Genomic DNA, 14,312 nt, shown 5'->3' with positions numbered 1-14,312 from the left:
ACTGACAAAAATCACATTAAATTTATGATTCAAATGCATTTCAAGCTTTAGTTGTAACTTTGCTTATATATTTCAGTCTTTTCACTTGTGCAAGATCAGATCCAGAATTGTCTCTTGGACAATTTTGATCACCTCAAGTTGGTAAGAAAGAAAGTTTCCAGAAATAAGTCAGAAACTGCTGGAAAGATTCAGCAAAACAAGCAATATTTGTTTGTTTTGCTGAATCTTTCCAGCAGTTTCTGGAAAGATTCAGCAAGGGGGAATAGAGGGTACCGTCTCTGGACAATGATCCACTATGTATAACCAAAATTGTCTACTGTATTTCATAGATATAGATCAGTTGGATGGTTGGGCAGAGCAATGGCAGATGGAATTTAACCCAGCAAGTGTGAGGTAATGCGTTTCAGAAGTCAAATTCTGGCAGGACATATAGAAGTAATTGGCAGGGACCCAGGGAGCATTAATGTACAGAGGGACCTTGGGGTGCAAGTTCATAGCTCCCTGAAAATGGCAACACAGGTGGATAAGGTAGTGAAAAAGGCATTTGAAAAACTTGCTTTCATAGGCTGAGGCATTGAGTATGAGTTGGGACATTGTGTTGCAATTGTACAAAACTTTGATTAGACCGCAGTTAAGAGTATTGTGTACAGTTCTGGTCACCACACTACAGAAAGGCTGTGGTAGCAACAGAGTGCAGAAAAGATCCACCAGGATGCTCTCTGGAATGGAGGGCTATAGTTATCAAGAGATATTGGATTGGCTGACTTTATTCTCACTGGAAAGTAGGAGGCTTATGAGAGGCCTACATAAGATAGATATAATCTTTTTTCCAGAGCAGGAGAGTCTCAAACTAGAGACAGCAGTTTAAGGTGAGAGGGAAGAAATTTAAAGGGGATTTGAGGGGTAAGTTTTTCAGTGGTGGTTATCTAGAATGTGCTGCCACAATGTTTAAAAGTCTTTGGACAGGTGCATAGATAGGAAAGGTATAAAGGGATTTTGGCCTAATATAGGCAAATGGAGTTAGCATAGAAAGGCATCATGGTTGACGTGGATGAGGTAGGCCAAAAGAGCCCTTTTCTGTGCTGTACGTTTCTATGATTCTATGACAATCACAGGGCATTCGGTGAGGTGGAATGGACATTATTTATGTTGTAATGCATTAGGTAGCTCATTTGTATGGACAAGGTATGAACCGACAAATGGGGCTTTCCCTGTGCATCATGGTCCATCTTTTCATAGGACTACCTCTCTGAAAACATGGAGTATTTATTTCTTGTGGACTTCAGTCAGAGCCATTTAGGGAGTGGAAATTATAGGAGGTATCCTGTGAAAAAAATGTTTTGGTGGATGACCAGTATATCTGCATTATGTAACAAAATAAATTCAGCCTTCATTATTACACATTTGTTGAAGCTGCTAATTTCTTCCTGTTGGCAATTTGTGAGGTTTATCATGGAGGGAGTTTCTTATACTCTTGGCACATTGATTAAAACAAATTATCATTTCATATGACTTGTTTTTGATTCTCATCCTTTGTTCAAATCACACAGACAAGACAGTAATTCAAGGTGCTTGCGAATAGAATGTTTTGTTAGCCTGAAAGAGGAGCAATGAGAGAGTAATATAATTTTATAAGTCTCCAACATAGTTTTGGAAATTCTGACTTTCAAGGTTGTAAAGTCAGAAATCAACATTGCCATTGGTCCTCATGAAGGAACTGGAATATTTCTATATTAAAAACTGAACAATATAGATCAACTGAACGTGGTATTTAATTGGTGCCCTGAGCAAGAACATGGTAGCAACCACAGGTTAGGAAGATGCAGACCTACAGCTGTGATTAACCATCTATTAAAATTAGTTGATGGAGTAATGGAGAGTTGTTGTTGGTAATTTCTCAAACTCCACTTTCAAGAAGCTTTGGATGCTGATTGGTCCCAGTCATAAATGTTACCTGCATAAAAAACTTTGTGTGTTACCCATCATAAACCAAGCAGCTTACATATAATCAGCCTTATGACATCAGTGGCCAGTTCCTCCCTCCCAGCACATCTCTCACTTCATAGTCACTTTCCCAGCCCAGTAAGTTCCCATTTCTATCTGGTACAGGCTAACCCCAATTTATCTGCTCCTATTTGGAGTCTGCTGAAGGAACTTAGGAGGCAGAGTACAATGTGCAGATACTATTACAGAGAGTGCTTAGCCCTAGCAACCAGAGATGAGTTTCTAGGCAATGGATATTTACATAAGCAATGCAGTGGAGCATGATCATTATGTTGATTCCTTCCAGCACAGCTGTATTTAGTTACATGAAAGTACACTGAGAGAGATCAGAAGGGACAGAAGCAGGGGTAAATGTTGAACCGAGAAGATTGAAGTAAGTACACATAAAGAGTGAGCAGTAGGAATGACAGAGAACTTGCAAAATACAGCAACTGATGAATAAATTGAAGAGTTTAGAAAAGCAGTATTTGTGAAATAGGGGACAAAACCACACAAGCTGTATGAAAAAAAGCTTCTGTTACGTTCAGTTAATGCCAATTGATATTGCACCTCCTATTGTACACTGACCTCTGCAGATTATGATATATTCTATAAAACAGGATAAATTACATTGAAATAAAATTGTTTAAATCTTATAAGTAGATGAATTATGATGAAATGTTATGAAAGTAAGTATCCCATGCATCAAAATGCACTCGACTCCATTCAAGCAGTTGCATGTTACTGGTTCCATCATGGATACCTTCAGCTGGCAATTAGTATTTCCATTCACTCTCTCCTATTAGAAACCCAATCCTGATCCTTCACCAATAATATTCCCACAGGTCTTTTGCTTTTGTAACATCCAGCACATTCCTGAAAGCATGCCTGCGGTAAGAACGGAAAGTTATTTTTGTCTGTAGAGAACACAGTTCTTTTTTTCTCCTAACTTCTATTTTAGAAACATAATTGTTGGAATCGGAGAAATATCATCCAAAGTTAACATCTTAAGGTCAGTATTGCTTGGCTGCAAGGTAAAAGTTCTTGCCTTTCGGAGGTAAGGAAACAATTGCTGGAAAATGCTGGAATGTGTTGCAATGCGCTGTGATTGATCTTTTCCAGGGTTCTTAGTCAATGCTGGGGGAGGGAGGAAGTGGTGGAGAATTGTTGATGCAAGGGTGGTATGGTAAAGGGGGTGGAAGTTATCAGGGGAGAAGAGATGGAGGTGCAACATTTTCCAGATGTAAGGCTACAATGTGAGATTCCTTCTTTTCTGTAGAAGGTGTGAATTAACAAGCCATTCACAAGATCACTGAAAAAAAGCCTTTGAAACATACCACATTAGCAGATTAAAACAAGTAACCTACAAATTCTTATTAAATGAGTAATTTCATTCCAAGTGGCCAGGTGTAAAGCAGCATTCAAAACTGTTGGCAGACTGCCAGGACTAAGAAAGTTGCAAAGAATAGAAATAGCAAAAATGGGCATTAACAGGACCATTTCTGCAATCTATTGGAGTAAGGATGTTGAAATAATTAGGAGAAGAAATGTTGGCACTCTTGCAGAATAATAATGGCCCAGACAACTTTCTTCCTCATATTTTCCCTCCATCTTTTGTAATGTTCATTAAAGACTAATGGGAAGTTTTAGCTCTATTTACCAAAATATAGCTTGGTATACAGTATGTTGAAAGGTCTGACAATACACCCTAAAGGTCAGGAACTTCAGGATAACCAAAGGAGCAGAGAAATTACAGCACAGTGGGGGACTATTTCATCTCTCATCTATTCTGGCACCAGTTCTTAATTAGGTCTTTTCAATGCTGATTCCATTTTCCTGCCCATTCTTTTATGCTATAATATTCTTTCCTTTCAAATATCTAAATTTAAGTATTTATTTCCATAATTCTTTCACTAAAGAACATTATGCTCTCCAATTACCTGTCTGAAAACTCCCATTCTTCCAGTTTATCACTGTTCATTCAGTAACAGTTCTTGATTGAAACCTCCTTGTCATGATACACTGTTGAGTGGAAACAATGGGCAATTGTGTGGCCACAAAACAATTTTGTGGTCAGTGGAAGGAATGGCACTCACCAAGATCAATAAACTAACAAGTAGAAATTCAATGTAGATGACGTACAGAAGATGCAAAATAAAAATTGGAAAAGAAGGAAGGATGCAGCACTTGATTCTGGGCTTCCGTCTGATCATTGTTGGTGTTAATAATTGCAATGTGGATAGGCACACTTAGCTTGCATTGGGGATTAGAATTTTGCAGGCCCTTTAGAAGTTCTGCTGTATTAGGGATTTCTTTGTATCCTTGCTGACAAGGCTTCTCTCCTCTGCTGGCAGATGATACAGTGGATGTTCAGCAAGGATCTATCCCTGCTTGCCATCCTCTTCTTCTTGTCCTCTTGCTCTGCTGCCCTTAATGCTGTGCCTCAGTGACCCCTGGCTCCTGCTCTCCTTGCTGCTCTTCCTCATTTTCTTCTGTTTGCTTTACTGTGCAGCAGGCAGTATATGACAATAGTCTTCATACCTGTTTGGCAGTGCAGTCCTGGACTGATGAAGGCAGCAGAATCTCATTTTAGGAAGTTTAATGATATTTTCCACTATGATTCTGGTACATATATGCCTCTTCTTTTTTCTGCACTCAGCTGCTGTGGTTAGATAGCGCATTGGTATGAGTATCCAAGGAAGTAAAGGGTTGCCCTTATTCTTCCAGGCACTTAGAATTCTTGAGAAAATTCTTCAGATAATCCACAACAATCTGCAAATTGGAAATCTTTTTTGTTGATGAGAAGGTCCAGGCTCTTCAAAGGAGCCCCTATAAATTTAACAATGGCTGCCTGCACACATATGAATCTGTAATGCTGGCAAATCCCAGTGTCTGAGATGCCATCTGTTCCTCACTGAAACCAAAGAGTAAATTAAATAATTTCTTCACAAATACAGTGTGTGAGTGACTGCTCCAACACAGCATGCAGCAACAAACTGGAGACATTGCAGAGATCTGCTTTGGCCTGTGGGTGGGATGATGAATGTGACCTTAACCTGCATGGGGAGAGCAGTCTGCTGTATGTCACATATTTCAGTGATGACAGGCTTTGAGAAGCTGAGCCTGTGAGTGCAGTCTTTATCAGAAAGCACAGGTAGGAAGTGGTGTTTTTCTGGATTCTCTGCAAGAAGGTTCTTTCCTGAATTTCTGAAAGGATAATTCGTCATACTTGTAAAATAACATGTTCAGGGTTGGAGAGTTTGTTTGGCAGTAATTATCACTTATCCTGCAGAAAAATGTTCACCTACTCTGGAATATACATGTCCTTGGTCTCTCTGGTGTGTTTGATGGATAACTAATCTGTCAGTTTTACCCAATGATTTCAGCGCTGAGTCCACTGACGTGGTCTGCTAGTATACAATCGGTGGAGGAAGTGCTACCTACAAATTGAAGTCCTATTTACTTCATAACTATGGCGAACATTGTTACTCCTGAAAACTTCATAATTTAAAAAAGATCCTCTCCTTTGCCATTCTTGCTTTCGTTATTCTGTATCTCCATGGTACCTTTCCCATCAGTCCAAATCTACTTCTTCAGAGTTGCTGATTGGGGGGTGGACGTACATTTTGTCCACTTGCCCACAAATGCTGCAATGTTGGTGGGATGCCCATTAGTTGCAATGATGAAGTACCCCTCCCACCCTGGTCATTCTCTCTTCTCCCCCCTCCCATCGGGCAGAAGATACAAAAGCTTGAGCACATGCACATGCTCAAGGACAGCTTCTATCCCACTGTTATCAGATGCTTGAATGGATCTCTTATACGCTAAAGGTGAACTCTTGATCTCTCAATCTACCTCGTCATGGCCCTTGCACTTTCTTTGTCCGCCTGCGCTGCACTTTCTTTGTAACTGTAACACTATATTCTGCATTCTGTTTGTTTTCTTTTGTACTACCTTGATGTACAGAATGATCTGTCTGGATGACATGCAAACAAGAGCTTTTCATTGTATCACAGTACTTGTGACAATAATAAACCGATTACCCAAATTAAAAAAAAATCACACCACTGACTAATTGTACAGTCATTTTAAACAGTTCGTCAGCTGGAGAACTGTGTATGTCTATTGGCCCCAGTATGTAGCTTAGCCCTGTGTGGTTAGAGGTATAGAAGGAGTGAAGGCAATCCCGGGCATACCAAGGGAGTACAGCTTTTGAGGCAATTGTAGGGGCACTTAAATGGTCTCTCAAGGTTGCTCAAGGCCTGGTATGCTGGGTGGAGCAATTGTAGTGTATACTCTGTCCACTGGTACATGAACATGGTGCTAGAAGTAACAAAGGCCCACAACTAAGATCGATATAAACGGATCCACTGGGAAAACGAGAGCATTCCATCTATACTTAACTGGAACTTTAACTTATTATCAATATAGTGGATCCCATAACAGGATTTTACAACATAGTCCGATTCTCTGAATTACTTATCTACCTCATAGCAGTTCTATAATTTAAAATAAAATCACATCGGCTAATTCCATAAATTATGTTGGAGTAATCTGGACAAAGCACAAACTAACTTAAGTATGCAAATACAACCTTTCCTCTTGCATCATATCTTTGATGCAAGCTTGCCTAGTTATGCCATAACTTAAACAAACCAAATTTGAATTAACACTGCACTCTCTCCACCCATATTGGGAAACATTTGTACATTCCTCTGTCCCACTTCTCTAATTAACCTATTTTAAAAAGTGAAATGGTCCTTTCTCATTTAATTCATACCACTTCAAGACGTTTTTAATAACATGACAGCTATTGCTTCAAGTCAAAATCCATCATTAATTTAGATTAACTTGGTTGTTTTTATGCTTGACTTGCTTGGAAAAAAAATTATATTGGCAAAATTCACTTGTTGTTTACATTAACAAGTCTATCAGAAGAATGGTTAACAAAGGAAGAAAATGTTGCTGAACCACTCCCAACTTACAAGCATTACCTGGCATCTGGCATCCACTGATTAATAGCAAGAATTTCAAAGAATGCAAATTTAACAAAAATCAATTATTAGTAACTGGGCGCCATTCTTCACTGTCAAAACAATTCCTACCTCCAAAAAAAATATCCCATCAAGCCCTTCTGTGACACGTACCACAGTTTGATGATTGACCTGAATCACTTCATCCCCAGCATGGATTTTCTTGCACCGATCCGCAGGAGACTTTATAAAAGGAGGAGAAAAAGAAAACCCAGTTGAAGAAAAACAGAAGCAGCATCAAATATGCAACATTTACTCACTTTTTCAACATCCCCTACTTTACATGAATGTATGATGGACAATCGTCACAACGAAAGTAATATACATTGAAAACGACACCACCACAATATTTTATGTCTACTGTACTGTTGTTTACTATTTAATACAGTTAATTCCTCTTTAATTTCTAAATACGGCTTTTTCATGGCAGAACCGAGGACAATGTTTCTGAATTACAACATGCACATTTTGTAAGACAAATGCTTTCAGATATTACTTGATCAGTGGATCGACCCAATTTAAACACACACACTGAACAAAATACCAGAAGGTCATTCAAATGTACAGGATTCCCAATTCATCAACACCAACAGAATATTCTTATATTTGCACATGGAAACATTTGGAAGGATGCACACATATTTTCAGAAAGTTTATATCCCCAAGTGATGTTATCTGTGTGCTAGGTATAGGCCCAAAAATAAAATCACTCGTAAGATTTTTTTGCAACATGGCTTAACCCAATACCGAGTTCAAAAAAAAACCCAAACACATGAGTTAAAACTTGCTTTGGAGTAAAAATCGACACAACTAAGTATTCAGTTTTTGAAAATAAAATTGGAAAGGTAATCGGTAGCCACTGTTTTTTTTTCCATATACAAATGATGAAATAGGCAGTACCGGAGAAATAAAGGACTGCAGATGCTGGAATCTAGATGAAAAACACTATGATGCTGGAGGAACTCAGCAGGCCAGGCAGCATCCATGGAGAAAAGCAGGCAGTCAACGTTTCAGGTCAAGACCCTTCTTCAGGATAGAAGATAGGAAAAAAGGAAACCCAATATATAGGAGGGAATGCAGAGCAGTAATAGGTGGACAAAAGAGGGGAGGCAGGGTGGGCACCAAGGTGGTGATAGGTAGATGCAGGTAAAAGATAGTCATAGGCAGGTGTGAGGGAGGAGGGGGGAGCAAATCCACTGGGGGATGGGTCAAGGGAAGGAGGGGTAGAAAAAAGAGAGATAGGCTAGGAAGGGGAAGAAAAGAAGAGGCATGGTAGGTGTGGAGGGGGTGGGGATTACTTAAAGTGGGAGAATTCAATATTCATGCTTTTAGGCTGCAAGGTCCCAAGATGGAAATGAGGTGCTCTTCCTTCAGTCTGCGCTTGGAATTCTCCTGGCAGCAGAGAAAGCCGAGGACAGGTGTTCTGCTAAACGGTCATCTAGTCTGCGTTTGTCTCACCAATGTTTGGGTCCCTGGATGGAGGTGATGTAGGGGCAGGTGTTATACCTATGGCAAGGGGCAGTGGAAAATTCCCGGGGTGGGAGCAGGATGGGTGGGGGGGGGGGGTGGTGGGAGGAAGGGGTGAACTAGGGAGTCGCAGAGAGCGCGGTCCCTGCGAAAGGCAGAAAGGGGTGGGAAGGGAGGGAGGAAATGGTTGAGAGAAGTGCAGAGCTCGACGTCTCATAAATCTTGCCACAAATTTTCACCTGCTCTCCCATTCTCTTGGACTATCTCTGACACCTCTCACTCCTTCCCCAATCTTTCTACTCTCATCTCAGGAGATTCCTTATCCACCGACACCTTCTACAAACTCATGACACCCACAGCTACCTCGATTACAGCTCCTCCTACCCTGTCTCCTGGAAGGACGCCATCCCTTTTTCTTAATTTCTCCACCTCTGCTGCATCTGCTCCCATGATGAGGCTTCCACTCCAGGACGTTAGAGATGCCCAACTTCTTTACTAACTGTGGCTTCCCCCCTACTGTGGTTGAGAGTATTCGCACCCATATCTCTGCCATTTCCTGTACCTCTGCTCTCACCCCCACCCCTCCCAGACCTAACAGGGATAGGGTCCCCTTTGTCCTCATACCTACTAGCCTACGTATCCAACACATCATTCTCTGCCACTTCCACCATCTCCAATGGGACCCCACCATATCCTCCTCTCCCCACCCCTTTCTGCCTTTTGCAGGGACTGCTCTTTCCGCGACTCCCTAGTTCACTCCTCCCCCACCCACCCATCCCGCTCCCACCCCGGGAACTTTCCACTGCCAACGCCATAGGTGCAACACCTGCCTCTACACCACCTCCATCCAGGGACCCAAACAGTCCTTTCAGGTGAGACAGAGATTCACCTGCACCTCCCTTAATATCATCTACTGCATTCGGTGCTCCAAATATGGCCTCCACTGCATTGGCGAGACCAAACGCATCTGGGTGACTGTTTTCGCAGAACATCTGTACTCTGTCCACAACCGCCATCTGCATCTCCCCATTGCTAGTCACTTCAACTCCCCCCCCCACTCCATCACAGATATGTCAGTCCTCGGCCTCCTCCACTGCCAGGAGAATTCCAAGTGCAAACCGATGGAATAAGGCCTCATTTTCCGTCTTGGAACCTTGCAGCTTAAGGTATGAACATTGAATTCTCCCACTTTAAGTAATTCCCACCCCCTCCACGCCTCTTCTTTTCTTCCCTTTCTGAGCCTATCTCTCTTTTTTCTACCCCTCCTTCCCTTTGACCAATCCCCTAGTGGATCTGCTCTCCCCACCTCCCCTGCACCTGCCTATCACTATCTCTTACCTGCATCTACCCATCACCACCTTGTGCCCACCCCGCCTCCCCTCTTTTGTCCACCTATCACTGCTCTGCTTTTCCCTTCTCTATATTGGGCTTCCCCTTTTCCTATCTTCAGTCCTGAAAAAGGGTCCTGACCCAAAGCATTGACCGCCTGCTTTTCTCCATGGATGCTGCCTGGCCTGCTGAGTTCCTCCAGCATCATAGTGTTTTTCATTCAGGCAGTACTGGACCTGGGCATTTCTTGATGTTCGAGATCATGATTCTCTGTTAAGTTCACTGGGAATCAATACACAGCTTCTGTTTAAACTTTCTTTTATGCAAGAAGCTCCCAAACTGTAGAATGCCTACCTCAGGGATATGCAAGACATCTCTGTAGTGGGAATTAAATAGGAAGTATATGGGAAAAATTGTATAATTGTGGATTTTGTTCTTTTTGAATAAGGCCTTAGTTTTTAATTAAGGCACATAATAATGTACTTATTACATCATGGCTTCTCAGTTTGGACTCTGCAGCTCAGTTCCTCTATATCTCCTGTGCTTCAAGGTGGTAGGGCAGATGGGTACTTTCCCTGTCACCCAAACCGAGGCTGCCTGTGATACAGTTTCACGTGCATAGTTAATTGGTGCTGGAGTTTTCAAACTGCTTGCAACATCACTTCTCTGCAAGTCATTTTGGATTCTTCCTCAGCCAGCAAGTAAATTATGTGCATTGTGATTGATCCTATCCTTGGCACTCGTCTGCAATTTAAAGTTTGCACTAGAGCTATTATTCTGTACTTATTAATTTTAAACATTGAAAAGATAAGGTGAGGCACAGTGTTCATGCGTAATTGTCAGAAAAAATCGGGGCAGGTTTATTGAACAATATTAAATTAAAAAACAGTTATTTAAGGGGTTAGTGTATACAACATGTTGGTGGTGGTGTGGGCAAAGCAAGTAAATCAAGAAGGGAGCACAGTAAATGGGAAGTTTTGGAGCTTCTGCCCCAGGCCATAAGCTGATTGTATAGAGGTTGCAGTACTCTCTACATCTACATAACCGAATTGAAATGTAAATACCTTATACCAGGTCACCTCATTCATCAGTAAGTCAAGGGTCATTATAACAGTGGCACAAGTGAATTATAGATTTATTTGAATACGTGAGTACACTATTATGAACACCTGCAGAAAAATTGCAGTGGAGGTTGCCTAGGGAGCACAAGAGACAAAGCAGGCATATACAGACTATACTGCTACAATTTCAGCTACATTACCACACAGATGAGAAGTGAATTGAGTTGTTGCACCTGGCTCACAGACACCACATGATAAAGGTCACCACTGTCCTCAAGTTAATGTCACAAAGTTCCACCAACAACTAACAGACTACCTCAGAACTCTAACTTGTTTGCTGACTGGACGTTTGTTCCTCTATTGCAGATCCAATTGCTGAACAGTGGCCCATGGGGAACTCCATGCATGCTACTGCTAGAAAAAAATCTCCACATAAGACCAAGCAGTCTGAGTGTGGAATAATAGGCAGCCATCAGGTTTTAGAATCATAATTCTCAATTGGCATTTTCCGAGCCTTGCAAAACTCGGATAGGCTATTGGTCAAGGAAAATATAGCCAACCATACTTGCATGACATTCCTCATGTGCGAGGCTGTACTGCCTATCTGAGTGTAGCGATCCCTCAACCTGTCTAGTCCATCTTCCAAAGCCACATATCTGATTTGATGAGTATTTCCAGCATTTTTGCTTTTTATTTCACCTTCCAATACAGTGAGCAAGATTGCAGGTCTTAAATTTGCTCTGCATCAACTGGATCCTAATGCACTATCCATTCCAGACCACTGCTTAGTGACTCACTCTGGGGTACATTTGGGACCACTTCTGCATTTTGTGTTGGTTTCTGCTGTAATTTATAACAATGATAGTGTGGCTCTTCAATGTCAATCCAGAGTAGGAAAAAGTATTTCAGCAGCCTGAGTACAGAACATACATATCACTTTGGTACTGTATATTCATTATGCAGTATCACTATGTACTTCAACATAATGATTAGGCTTGGTTGCACTTGCAGACAGTCATACAGCATGGAAACAGGCCCTTTGGTCCAAGTGGTCCAAGATACCCATCTAAGCTAGTCCAATTTGACCGCATTTGGCCCATATCCCTCTGAATCTTTCCTCTCCATGTACCTATCAAGTGCCTTATAAATGTTGATAAACTAACTGCCTCAACCACTTCCTTCAGCAGCTCATTCCATATATGACCACCCTCTGGGTGACCATTGGATGGTATAGATTACTGCTTTTGACACATACCATACAATCTGCGATAACCACTGGTTTCTGCAGACACTTTTGATCTAAGCTTCTGAACAAATCTGCAACAGCTTGCTCTCATTAACAAGCTGTCTTAAATGGCTTTGCACCAACTGTTTCTAAACAGACTGGTCCTAATATGTGCAAATATAGCCTCAAAAACACAAGTAGCAAGGATTGAGACTGGGTAATGCGGCCCAGGAAACCCTGCCTGGCAGTACATTTCCACCTGCATCAATGCAGGTACTGAAGATGTAATGGGCTCTTTAATGTTTGTTCCTATTTCTCTACTCACAACACGCTCTTTGTCAATGAGACATTTTTAGTAAATATTTTTTACAACACTTTCCCTCAATTCAATTATACATCTTATAGCCTTACTTTCCAGACAGTATTTATGCATTATCAATGGGTTCTTCAAGTATACAATTTCTTGGCTCCTGCAATGTTTTGCACATTGTCAACATTTAGCTGAACACTTTCAACATGCTTAAAACACTAGACAAGTGTAGAGGGATTTGCTGATGTTTCTGTTACAGTAGTTAACAATGATCAGACTTTGACATGAAAAATGAGCTTCTTTTTTAACTTGCTGAGCCATTCTCAACACTTTACCTTTCTTAGACAATTTAAAAAGATACTTTGCAACCTACTTCATTGACCAAGCGTTTGGTAGCTGCCCTTTTCTGCTGTGGTGTCAAATTTTGTTTGATAACACTCTTATAAAGTGCTTTGGGACATTTGTTTTGTTAAAACACAACATAGTTCCACCATGGTGCTGCAAAGGGTGCAGCTGTCTCACAGCTCCAGAGACCCAGATTTGAACCTGGTCTCCAGTGCTGTCTGTGTGGAGGTTGTATGTTAACTCTGTGATTGCAGAGGTTTTCCCCAGGTGTTCAGATTTCTTCCCACATTCCAAAGACACTCAGATTCCCAACTTAAATGGGCACTGTAAGTTGTCCCAAGTGTAGTCGGCTGTGAGAATCAGCGGGATGTTAATGGGAAAGTGTGAGAGAGAATAGGTTATGGGGAAGTAAGTGGGGGAATGCGATTGATGGGATTGCTCTGAGACCTGGCATTGATACGATATGTCAAACAGCCTCCTATGTCATAAGAGATTATGAATACAAGAATAGCATGTTGATTGGATGCAGAAACCCTGTGGTTCATACAGAAAAACTTGGAGGTCAAAAGTGATGCAATTCTCATGGGTGTAGCCAATTTAGTGCTCAAGAAGCTTAATCCCATCAATGTCAGAACAAATCACGCAAGTTCACAGGGTTGGCAAGTTGGCTGCTCGTAATCATCATAGAATTTGACAACACGTTTGACATATTTTTGATCCTATTCTATACCTTTGCGCAATACCACTTTAAATGTTTCATTGGAAAATGTAACCCCCTTTTAAAGACTTTATGGATACTGTTGACACCATTATGTGTTTTTGAATTCCCATTCCTTGAATGTGGATGATACTAGAATGGCTGCAAATATTGTCATCCAGTCATACAGCACAGAAATAGGCCCTTTGGCACAACTCATCCATCCCAACCAAGATATCTATTCGAGCTGGGTCCTACTTGCCCGTGTCTGGCCCATATCCTTCGAAACCTTTTCTATCCATAAATGTCTTTCAAACATTGTAATTGTACCCACCTCTACAGCTTCCTCTGCAGCTCATCCCAACCACCCTCTGTGTGGAAAAGTTTCCCCCTGGGTCCCCTTTTAAATCTTTCCCCTCTCACCTTAAACTTATGCCATCTAGTTTTAGACTCCCTTACCCTGGGAAACAGACTATGACCATTCACCTTATCCACGCCCTCATTATTTTATATACATCTATAGGTCAAACCTCAGCATCCTACACTTCCAGCCTCTCCATACAACTCATGCCCTCCAGTCCCAGTAACATCCTCATGAATCTTTTCTGCACTCTCTCCAGTTTAATGATATCCTTCCTACAGCTGGGCAACCAGAACTGTACATAATTCTCCAAGTGCAGTCTCACCAACGACTTGTACAGTTGCAACTTGACGTCCTAACTCCTGTATTCAATACCCTGGCTGACCATCATGTTTTGCTCTCAAGCAATCAAAAACATTTTTAGATCGAATTTCAACCAAACACAAAAAAACAGGAAATTTTATTTAATAAAAACTGAAGAGTCCGTAAATGGAGAAACAG

At 41.3% G+C, this 14,312-nt stretch overlaps 1 protein-coding gene across 2 annotated transcripts in view; it reads right to left on the bottom strand.

The window, feature by feature from the left end:
• Positions 1-14,312, bottom strand: part of cnksr2a (connector enhancer of kinase suppressor of Ras 2a) — a 371,916-nt gene that overhangs the window by 175,541 nt on the left and 182,063 nt on the right. For both annotated transcript variants that reach the window (XM_052013677.1, XM_052013679.1), the window contains exon 8: positions 7,131-7,199. In XM_052013677.1, the coding sequence (XP_051869637.1) occupies positions 7,131-7,199 (69 nt within the window). The remainder of the gene's footprint in view (positions 1-7,130; positions 7,200-14,312) is intronic.

The sequence above is a fragment of the Pristis pectinata genome, chromosome 4 (genome assembly GCF_009764475.1).
Source record: "Pristis pectinata isolate sPriPec2 chromosome 4, sPriPec2.1.pri, whole genome shotgun sequence".
Classification (NCBI taxonomy): Eukaryota; Metazoa; Chordata; class Chondrichthyes; order Rhinopristiformes; family Pristidae; genus Pristis; species Pristis pectinata.
Note: the sequence above shows the minus strand (reverse complement) of the source record. Positions and strands in the feature narration are given on the sequence as shown.